This window comes from Cydia amplana, chromosome 2, assembly GCF_948474715.1.
Source record: "Cydia amplana chromosome 2, ilCydAmpl1.1, whole genome shotgun sequence".
Lineage (NCBI taxonomy): Eukaryota > Metazoa > Arthropoda > Insecta > Lepidoptera > Tortricidae > Cydia > Cydia amplana.
Window position 1 is genome coordinate 3,606,385 of NC_086070.1, and position 11,937 is coordinate 3,618,321.

Consider the following 11,937-nt stretch of genomic DNA (forward strand, 5'->3'; position numbering starts at 1 on the left):
TCATCCCATCATTTAATCGTCCATGATTTTAACTAATTTGAAGATGTTTTTTACACGCCTATTTAAGAATCGTAAACTAAGAGATCGTTTAAATGCAAAATCAACATTTTAATCATTGAATGGCAAGAACAGCAAACTATGTGCCTTACGTATCTTTAACTAAATTTATTTGATACGGAGGATGACTGTGCCTATGGTGGTAGTCGACAACTCGACACCCTATAGTGACCACTATAGCGTGACACTTGCTGTGTCTGCTCTCCGTGCAGAGCCACTTGACCCTGGAGGAGCAGACGGAGTGCCTGGTGTACTGGTGGCCCTTGTGGTTCATGATGCGAGCTCCCATTGCTGACGTGTGGAATCTTGGGCGATCTGTGGAGGGACTATGATTAGTATCTGAATTACCTATATAATATGTATACTTACATAGTACCTACTTAATCAAAATACCGTAACGTTTACCGTTAATTGTGTCCTGATGTCTTGCAGAATCTAACGATATCTTTCTCTTCCAGGTCCTAAGCGCGGAGAGGCTCTCATCAATAAAGAATATGCTCAGTTCTGCAACGTCGTCATCACAGAGGAGGGCAAGTTAAAATACGCCTGCACTCTGTGCATAAAACAATACGACGAGCGAAAGCGCTGGACCGCGCACTACAAGGCCGTGCACTTGCAGTATCCGAAGAAGAAAACGCATCCCTGCGTGGTTTGCAAAGAACAAGTGAAACCCGGGAACAGATGGAGGCATATGGAGGAACGTCACGGGTGGAAAGCCCCGACTTGTCCTGACTGCGGAAAAAAATTCTCCTATCCTTGCCAAGTGCCCGCACATCAGAGAGAGGTCCACAATCGTCTGGAGAACCTCACATACATATGTGACCAGTGCGGTGACAAGTTTCCCAGCTTGCCAAGGCTAAAACAGCATGAAATCAAACATTCAGATGTAAAGAATTACAAGTGTAGCAAATGCCCGAAGGCATTTAAAACTATCACTTATTTGAGACAACATTTGGTCCGACATTCTGATGTCAAAAGGCATATCTGTGACAAATGTGGGGCGGCCTTCGTTAACTACAAGGATTTGTACGCGCACGCCACTGCAAAGCACGTTATTGGGAAGAATTTCAAATGCCAATGTTGCCCCAAAGCCTTCAAAACTCGTAGACTATTGAAAGTCCACGAGAAAATACATACGGGAGACAAAAAACACAAGTGCCCCGTGTGTGACAAGGCGTATGTGCAGTCAAACAACTTGAAGTATCACATTACAAAGAATCATCCGGAAATAGTTGTTGAAACTGAAAAGCAACCAATATTAGGACCTTAGAATGATTGTATCCAATAATTCTGATTGTTATAACAGGTTATGAATTTTACCTGGATATTAACAAAGTAACAATTCAGCCAGAAACGACACTTGTTACTGACAGATTACATCCATAACAAATCCAGATCAAGTTAATGACCTGTTATTACAATCAGAATACGTATCAATATATTTTTTTAATTGTTACTCATAGCCGAATCGTTGAATAGGTAAAAATATCCGTATTTTATACTTTCGGCAAACTTTTCCCATTATTTTTTTATACTATTATGTTTACGGTTTTAGTGATAGGTACTAACAATCTGTGGGTTCTAAACTGTCCAAAATAAATGCATTATATATTTCAATTTTATTTTATTTACTACACACACACACACACACACAGATACTACAGCCCAAATGTCTGCGTGTTTATTGCATTGATGTTTACCTACTGCATCTGCGCTTATAAAAGGTATAGTATATAAAGTCCGTCAACCAAATCTTGTCAGTAGTAAAAGGCGGCAAATTTGAAAAATCGCGGGTTAGCAACACTGTGTTCAAATAATTCCAAAACGCGTGTCATCTGTGTTTTATCTGTGGAATGTGAATCGTGAATGACAGCCGTCACCTTATTTGTTTTCATTTGGTTTTCATTCTGAATCGTTTCTGTTTCAAGAGATATTTCTGCTGTCACCATTAAATTAAATACCAATACATTAAATAAGAATAAGCATAGCTAAGGGGCCTACAATGTACAATCATGCTCGTTGATGGTAAACATTACTAAAAATTGAGGTTACCTATGAGAAGTACTGGAAGAACTCTTTCGAACTTTTAAGATTATGTTCAGTTTTTTTGTTTTAGGGTTAAAAGGCATAAATAAAATTAAAACGTATGTCTAAATCTATCCAACAAGACCATAAATTGTGTCCTGGAAACCGTCCATAGGCCCACATGTCTAATATTTTCAGCAATCAGTTGTGACTATTTACAAAGGTAAACCTTTTAAACAGTATTAAGAGCCTTGATTATATCGCCGTTCTTTCGCAATATCTACCTAATCCATACATGTTTGTTGCAGGATTAAATCTTGCCCAATATAAGGCGTTCGTAGTAGGTAGTATCTCTTCAGACAATACTTACCTATGGCGGTTTATGTACGTGTACAACGCAACCAAGTCGAAAAGTGACCCTTATGTTATTTACCTTTAAATTAAATAAACACCCAAATATCAGTTGTTTTATTTTTAATATGTATATTGTACAATATATACCAATCAAAAAAATTACACAGGTATGTCATATTCATCCAGAACAGTACACTAATTTACATTAACAAGTGGCATATTATAGATAGGGATACATAGATAGGGAACAAAGAGAATATAAGCACTACGATAGGGAGTTGTTTTTGATATCTTCAAATTTGTTCATCATTTTGATTAACATTGTTTTAACATCGCTTTTAAATTGTCCGTCCATGTTTCAATTCTTTTCAATAAACCGCGAGTGACAATTTGAATTGACGTACGCAGGGCGCGCTCAGCGGAAAAAAAATATTTTGGTTCGATGTACATTGCTGCTTTTCTTAGCGCAATACTGCTCTTTGAGTGTTGCCCTACTTTAGTTTGCTTTACATTGCTACTGACAAGATTTGGTTGACGGACTATAGCTTACAATGCCGGTACATCACCTTATTTTAACAAGATTGGAGAATATTAATATCACATTGAATATATTGTATACATAATAAATAATACTTACAATTATATGTCTTGATTGGATTTTCTACTTTAAAGTAAGTACCTATTTTATAGACATAAATAATCAAAATCATGTATGTATGTCTATTTATTACATATAGCTACAGCTATTAACGCACATACAAAATGTATGTAAATTAAAAAAAAAATTAAGTGGTTGGTTTTCTACATTTTACTGATTTCGTCAAGTTCATTTATGTAGTTTCCATATTGGCAGTTTAAAACAATCACATGAATACCTGCGATACGACGATACGATACAGATGTAGTGCATAATTGTTTTCCTGCGTATTTTCACGGAAACGTACGAACGTGTCTTTCTATTTCAGTCAGTCTCGGTACAAAAAGTTGGTACTGAGCTTGAATGGAGTAGCATGGCAAATTTGCGAAGAAAACATTTTCGAGAAAAAACAATTATGCACTACATCTGAACTTAAATTTTCCCTATTGTTTTAAGCCGTGTAGAGCCCCTTCCCCACAAACACGTGAGGCTCGACGACCACCTCCGTCTCTGACGGATGGCTATGGTCGCCGCTGACCTTCACGACGACGTCGCTGACAGTGAACACTCTGCCCTTGCAACCGAAGCGCTGGTGCGTCGCACACTGCCAGCGGGTCTTGGGGCCGTGGTTACGGTGACGCACGTAGCGGTAACCGTTGTAGCAGAGCGTGCGCGCGCCGCGGGGGGAGCGGAGGAATATGACACCTGAAAGGGGAGTATGGAGTATTATTGTATTAAGGAGTCTAAGCTTTTGGTGCAAGCAGAAAAATCTAGATTTATACAATTATGTCGTGGTCAGATTTTGAAATGATCATGATGTGGCAATCATATTATATTTCATGCAACGATCGGTTGGCTACATCATGATAAAGTTAAACCTAATTCTATGATCCGGCCACGACCTAACTATCTCATCCATGAGATCGACGCGTCGATCGATACTTCTGGTATTCCCTGCTGTCGGCAAATACATCCGGATAGAGATGATAAATTTAATGTGATAATACTTAGTACTGAAATAAAGTTTCTCCATTGTTTTAATCCCCACGCGCTGTGCCCCTCACTGCCACTGGGGGCTCAAGAGTTTAGTACCTATTGAAGCTTTTGAATCATACTTCATGCATTTTTAACAAGCTTTTATTAGGTCGACCTGTATGTAACTATGTAATGGAATCTTGCAAGTTAAATTTGATCCACTTCCCGGTTTCCCATTGAACTGAAATTTTGCATACACATGTAAGTCGGGTGACAATGCAATATTATGGTACCATCGAGCTGATCTGATGATGGAGACAGGAGGTGGCCATAGGAACTCTGTGATGAAACAACGCAACCTAATTGTGTTAGGGGTTTTTAGAATTGTCTCGATGAGTAGGTATTAGTTGTCTGTCGTAAGAAAAGTACAGTCAGCGATAAAAGCTTGTACCAAAAATGAAATTTTTGCCAAAAACTTATATGGTAATCGGATCGAATGACGCGACGCGTACACAAATATATTTTATGTTGATAATATGGATGCGTAACAATCACAAATATTTGTAGGTCCTCCTTAATAGAAACTAAAATAAATAAATGTTTTGGTGTTCAGACTATCAACAAAAATCGATAAAATAATTAAAACAAGTCCTTCAAAAACATTTAATCCTTCATAACCTGACCTATACCTGACCTACTGGCACAGCGACCGTGTCAGTAGAAAAAGGAAGCAAGTTTTAAAAATTCAGTCGCGAATGGTTGACTTCCCATTTTGAATTTCGCGCCTTTTTCTTCTGACAAGTTGAGTGTGTTTCAGTAAAGTATTAACCTAAATTAAAATACTAGAACTACGGAAGAGCCTCGTAACATTCATAACTAAATATCTTCGTTATCCGGTACTTCGGGAAAAGATATCATCTTCTGTTTTTGATAAAAAGCTCTAAAATGTTGCCTGTTTCTCTCCCTAGCAGCTCTCCCATAGAATTAGAATAGACAAGAACAACTGTCAATCTTCAAAAGTGCGACCAAAAATGAAATGCAAGTGTGTGCGTCAATTGTCTATGTGAGATCAAAAATAGTGATGTCATGTTACAACATATTAATAATCTATCGGTGTTTGATTGCTTTATAGACTACTTTTCATTCAAATGTGTTTTTTAGGGTTCCGTACCCAAAGGGTAAAAACGGGACCCTATTACTAAGACTCCGCTGTCCGTCCGTCCGTCCGTCTGTCACCAGGCTGTATCTCACAAACCGTGATAGCTAGACAGTTGAAATTTTCACAGATGATGTATTTCTGTTGCCGCTATAACAACAAATACTAAAAACAAAATAAAATAAAGATTTAAGTGGGGCTCCCATACAACAAACGTGATTTTTGACCGAAGTTAAGCAACGTCGGGCGGGGTCAGTACTTGGATGGGTGACCGTTTTTTTGCTTGTTTTGCTCTATTTTTTGTTGATGGTGCGGAACCCTCCGTGCGCGAGTCCGACTCGCACTTGGCCGGTTTTTTATTATATTACCTCTATCTAACTGAAGAGTTAGATCAAGAAAAGTCTGCAACGATTTTGATAGCACACGCAGTGCAAGTGTTATTAACGTCAAAATTCAACGACGTTATGAGGTATAAATAACACTTGCACTGGGTGTGCTATCAAAATATTCAGTCACTATTAATATACCGACGAGTTATCGGTACTGTCATATGAAAATTTGGTCAAGCCCTAGCGTAAAGTAACAGTTTATGTTTTTACACAAAATATTCTAAATTATTGACTAATATGATAAAATATTAGCACACAACGGAAGAAAAACTTGTAATGAACTGTATAAACCGGCTTCTTACACTCTTTATGCTGTTAATTTGACAAAATATCGTTAAGAAAATTTCGCTCGGAATATCAAAATTACATGTGAAATGAGTATTTGCTTGGATTATTTAACCCCGTGACACTGCAATCCGGCACACTACGAAACACCATCCTCACTGTATTACTTTATTTAATAGTTTTCTTCCTGATTTGTTTATATTTTTCAAATTAAAAATTACGGTGATACGCTCTTGGCCGTCCGCGGCCGTCGTCAAACTCAAAAATGGTCACGTTTTCTCATTCGTAGTCTGACTCTTTCGCACTCATGAGATGTTCATATACGTGATGGCTTCCCTTTCGCACACTTCAGCTGTCTGTCAAGCGCGAGCGCGAAAATGACAAGTCTGTGAGCTCTCCTTTCCATTGGTGGTAATTCACTGAAGGGTACAATTTTGCCCTGTTTCTTTCTGTCAAGGTATCTCTCGCTCTTTTCGCTTGACAGAGGCGTATTTTTCGGGATCCGCTTTTAGGTTTTCTCTTCGGAGACGCGATTGTATTTTTCATTTCATTAATTTTTCTTCTCGGGTCAGCCTTCGGTGTTCTGAAAAATATATCCCATCAAAAACATTACATGTAAAAAGGTGCAAGTCTCGCAACGCTTCTACTACAAAAAAGTTTTGAGATATAATGTGAAACCAAGTCGGTTATTTTAATCTGTGCTAGGGGGTGTTAAAACCGTACCTATCAATAAGATATCTTTAATTTGTAATACGTGTAATGACTTGGCCATCGCACGGCTGCATAATGACATAAGGATCATCGTCACCTATTAAAAATAAAATAATTATAATTGAACATAAGGCTAGCGCTAATTGCAGTTTGAGCATTACACATATTTACGAGTACGGTACGAGTAAAGCATTGTGTGCGATTGCCAAGTCATTAATATGTATTACAAATTAAAGATATCTTATTGATAGGTACGGTTTTAACACCCCCTAGCACTGATTAAAATAACCGACTTCGTTTCACATTACATCTCAAAAAATTTTTTTACAGTAGAAGCGTTGCGAGACTTGCACCTTTTTACACGACTGCCCAAAAAAAAGAGTGTATTGTTTTCAGCGTTCATGTTTGTATGTATATATGTATGTGAGTTTCTTTATTCCACGATAACTTCAGAATGCCTTAACCGATTTAGATGTATGATATATCATTAGAATCCTTACGTCATCCCGGGTGACATAGGCTATGTGACGTCATTACAAAATCAATATGGCGGACTTAATAAGCCATATTACGCAACCTTAAGAAAAAAATATTTTGCAAACCCATCGAGTAGGGCATCAAAATGAAGCGCTTTGAAAGACGATCAATAATATATATACAATATGAGGGTTTAAGTCCAATTTTAAGAAAGTAAGAATTAACAAAATATATTAAGAAAAGCCAATCTCATAAAACTAAATATTATCCTATTGTTGGGATATTTAAAGGAAGTGGTTTGACCGCTGATCATAAAAAAAAATTATATTAATCATATTTTACTTGTTTTGAAACCAAGCCAATATGTTCTAAATTGCGCTAAGGGAATAGAAAAGTGTAAATAAGTTCTTTGAAGAGAGTCTGAGATTGTAGAGTCCGTCTTCAGATACAACTCTGCACCGACGGAACAAAGTGTCATTATAACCGTATATTTTTATACGTATTTTTTATATAAAGCCCGAGATACACTTGTAAGTTTTACTTACGTAAATAGGGACAAAGCTATTTGTTAGAATGAGATAATGATATTCATCTCTCATTCTGTAGTACCTATAGCTGTGTCCGTACGTAGTACGTACGTAAGTAAAACTTAAAAGACAGATGGGCTCTTCCTGCAACTTCCCCGAGTATTTTAATTACGAAGGCCGAAGGCCGAACTCCGCATAGGGCCGACGGTCCGAAGCGTAAGGCAGGTGCGTGCTTCCTGTAACTTCCCCCAAGTATCCTAATTGCGAAGGCTAAAGACCGAGCTTCGCGTAGGGCCGAAGGCCCGGAGCGTAAGAAAGGTGCACGCTTTATGCAGCTTCCCCAAGTATCTTAATTGCGAAGGCCGAAAGCCGAGCTTCGCGTAGGGCCGAAGGCCCGGAGCGTAAGAATGGTGCACGCTTTCTGCAGCTTCCCCAAGTATCTTAATTCCGAAGGCCGAAGGCCTGGAGCGTAAGAAAGGTGCATGCTTTCTTTAGCTTCCCCAAGTATCTTAATTGCGAAGGCTGAAGGCCGAGCTTCGCGTAGGGCGGAAGGCCCGAAGCGTAAGAAAGGTGCACGCATTCTGCAGCTTCCCCAAGTTTTTATTTGTGAAGGTCGAAGGCCGAGCTTCGCGTAGGGCCGAAGACCCGGAGCGTATGAAAGGTGCACGCTTTCTGCAGGTTCCCCAAGTATCTTAATTGCGAAGGCCGAAGGCCGAGCTTCGCGCAGGGCCGAAGGCCCGGACCGTAAGAAAGGTGCACGCTTTCTGCAGCTTCCCCAAATTTCTTAAATGCGAAGGCCGAAGGCTGAGCTTCGCGTAGGGCCGAAAGCCCGGGGCGTAAGAAAGGTGCACGTTTTCTGCAGCTTCCCCAAGTATCTTAATTGTGAAGGCCGAAGGCCGAGCTTCGCGTAGGGCCGAAGGCCCGGAGCGTAAGAAAGCTGCACGCTTTCTGCAGCTTCCCCAAGTATCTTAATTGCGAAGGCCGAAGGCCGAGTTTCGCGTAGGGCCGAAGGCCCGGAGCGTAAGAAAGCTGCACGCTTTCTGCAGCTTCCCCAAGTATCTTAATTGCGAAGGCCCAAGGCCGAGCTTCGCGTAGGGCCGAAGGCCTGGAGCGTAAGAAAGATGCACGCTTTCTGCAGCTTCCCCAAGTATCTTAATTGCGAAGGCCGAAGGCCGAACTCGCGCAGAAAGCTGCACGCTTTCTGTAGCTTCCCCAAGTATCTTAATTGCGAAGGCCGAAGGCCGAGCTTCGCGTAGGGCCGAAGGCCTGGAGCGTAAGAAAGATGCACGCTTTCTGCAGCTTCCCCAAGTATCTTAATTGCGAAGGCCGAAAGCCAACTAATAGGAAATAATTATGTAGTTGCAGAGATATTAAGCCATCACTTTTCAATACGTCTGGTTTTTGGGTCAGACCAGACCTAGTTAGGTTTTTCAGCACGTTTTATGCTAACATACCAAAGATCAACGTGATGAAATCTCCTTGAAGCAACTAAATTGTCTTAAATCATAAAAAATGTGGTTGGTTTAAATGGTCACTAAAATGTATAAAATAAAATAAATTAATTAAAAATTAAAAAAACACGACTGCAGTTTAAAAGCGAACTGAAAAGCTAGAAATAATTTTTAGTTATGTTAGGTACTCAACTTAATGAATGTAAAATAGAATATAAGTGTTCAGTCAGGGTCATAAACAGCAATCGGAAAAGTTTAGGCTCATTTAGGATCGTGACTGTACCTGCATATTTTATTTCGATTGCAGTCGGGGACCTTGATATATTGAAATTTTCCCATTCACAGGTCCCCGACTGCAATCGAAATAAAATATGCAGGTACAGTCACGATCCTAAATGAGCCTAAACTTTTCCGATTGCTGTTTATGACCCTGACTGAACATACTATGTATACACATATCATAACTAAAGACATCTTTATTCATACTCATATCGTACATCGTAGTGTATCTTTACTTTTCCTACTATTTGTAGGAACTGCAACAGTAACTTTGTAATAGCATATATTTATATGGGATTACAAACTTACTTATGCAGTTCTTAGATCTTTAAAACGTGACTGATATTGCAATATTTTTAGGTTTTCTGTGGCTTCATAAGCTGAAAACTACTTATGTTTAAAATTTGAAGCTTGTGGGTATGCTAGAAGTGCCTTAGAATTATGATGATGGTAGTTGTTTTGCTCGACTTGGCGATATATATATAAAAATTAATAATTGCGTACTTTAAGACTGGCAAACATAAAATATAAAACTCATATATTACCTGAGTAGTAGGAAAGTAAGCTAGGGAAAACTAAATTACTCATTTTTGGAAGTTTTTATTTTATTTATGATTGGTACAAAAGGAAATAAAAACACATAAAAATTGAAGGAACAATCATTTCTCTGGAGAAGGAGCTTATTAGCTATAACATGCATTACATAGCTTTACCTAATATTACAATTAAGTACCTAAACTTTACCTAGTATTACGATTAAGCACCTAAACTTTACCTAATATTACGAGTAAGTACCTAAATTATACATATATTCTAAGTACTATTTTAAAATTAAATATCGTCCGAAGGCGGCGCATGATAATTGACTGTGAACATAGTAGCGCGGCAGTGGTTGGTCTAGTTGATGTGACAGCGCCAGCGCAGACGGCCCGTGCCGTCTTCAAAATGGCGGTGTTACATTACTTTACGACGGGCGTGCAGCGGGGCGGGGCGTGCGGCGTGCATGTTAAACAAATGCAAGCGTATAAGAGCGGCCTTAGTGCACGCTGCTCAAATCGGAGAGCCATTCGGAACCTCGCACGGACGCACCTCACCAGCACCTGCTTATCCGACCGACGATTTTCTATGAAAATCGAAGCCGGAACGCGCCCGGCCCCTGCCGGAGTGGAAGCCCAGCTGCACCCAGAACCCAACCACCGATGGTCGCCCTGCCCAACAGGACCGACTGACGGTGACGCGTCGCGCAGGTCCCGCATCATCATCATGGACAAGAAGCCACCGAAGTCCCCCCCCGTCCCTTCGGGGCGGGTGGGTAGACAAGAAAATGGATTTCACAATCCACCCGCAGCCACAACGGTAAAACTCGCGACCCCCCCGATCCCTTCGGATAGGGTGGGTAGTTCGCAACGCGAGTTTTACGAAGTACCCGACGAAGCCAAGACCCCGGAACCCACCTACGGCCCCACAGAGCCGTGGAAACCAGACTTCGATGGCCTCATCGAAGCCCTCGGACGCCCCTACGCACCACCCCCATGGGTAGCCCCAGACCGACTTTCCCCTCGCGGGCAACTTGATCGTGTTCGTATCAAGGCTGCCAGCTTGGCGCAAGTCGGTCACATACCTCCACGCCCGGAAGTATGGCCAACAGCCTTCCCTAGGCTGTTGGGGCACGCCCCTGGGACAGTGGAGCCGTCCCAGGAAGAAGCCCAACCGCAGCGCCACCAGGACGAGCACCCTGTCACTCCACAACCTTCGGCAGTTGAGGAGAAGCCGGAGTGCAGCACGCCCGACAAGCAGGACCAGGAAGGGTCCTGTGACACCACCCCGCCACCGACGGACCCGCGACCCCGCGCCACCCCCGGAGCCGCCCCGCAGCCCCAACAAGGCCCCACCAACCAAGACACCGCACTTACAGAGGCCCCCAAGCCGGGAGCCACTGTACCTGCCCCCCCGGCCCCCGCGCCGGCATCTACACCCGCAGCCCCTGACACCAACCACGCAACCGCCGCAGCCCCGCAGCTGCGACTAATAAAAACGCCTGAGCACGCCGAACGCTCGGGCCCCCGCCGCCTACTGGGCATCGCGCCGCTCCATGCGCGCCCCCCGGATAACCGCCGGCAGCGCCAACGCCCCCAGGGCACTGGAGCAAGCCGAAGAAGGAGGAGACACCAACAAGCGGGCACTGCGCCGCTCCACGCACGCCCTCCGGACAGCCGCCGACAGAGGGAGACAGCCCACAGCAGCAGCGTGGCCCCACAGCCACAAAGCCACTGAGAGGCTACACCGAAGATAAAATGCCATGACAGGCCAGCCGGCTAGTTATGGCCATGAAGCCACCGCCCTAGAATAGGGCACTGAAAAGACCCGCCCGTAGTTACGGGCGGCGATTTGAAACCGCCAAAAATCCCCAAAAGGGATGGGAAGGCATCTCATACCTCCCTTCGGGAGGTATGAAAGAAGCAGACGAGCTGCTCAAATCAGTTGAGCCCGACGCCACGCTGATGTACGCCCCCAGAACGCTTCGCTTTCAGCGTCCACTCAGGCCTTACACTTAGAGTTATTGCGACCAAAAATTATCCTTAAAAATATCATCCGAAGGCGGCGCATGGTTATG

At 42.2% G+C, this 11,937-nt stretch overlaps 2 protein-coding genes across 2 annotated transcripts; both read left to right on the forward strand.

Moving 5' to 3' along the window:
• Positions 1-385: 385 nt before the first annotated feature.
• On the forward strand, positions 386-1,327 carry LOC134655948 (zinc finger protein 99-like). Its single transcript, XM_063511465.1, has 2 exons — positions 386-392; positions 516-1,327. The coding sequence occupies exons 1-2, from the start codon at positions 386-388 to the stop codon at positions 1,325-1,327; spliced, it is 819 nt and encodes a 272-aa protein (XP_063367535.1).
• Positions 1,328-10,448: 9,121 nt separating this feature from the next.
• LOC134655959 (uncharacterized) lies at positions 10,449-11,597 on the forward strand. Its single transcript, XM_063511476.1, has one exon. It carries the CDS (start codon positions 10,449-10,451, stop codon positions 11,595-11,597), a length of 1,149 nt encoding a protein of 382 aa, XP_063367546.1.
• The last annotated feature ends 340 nt before the right edge of the window (positions 11,598-11,937 follow it).

Bases quoted from the DNA above. Each gene is read 5' to 3' on its own strand.
- LOC134655959 (XM_063511476.1), top strand. From the start codon at position 10,449: ATGAAAATCGAAGCCGGAACGCGCCCGGCCCCTGCCGGAGTGGAAGCC.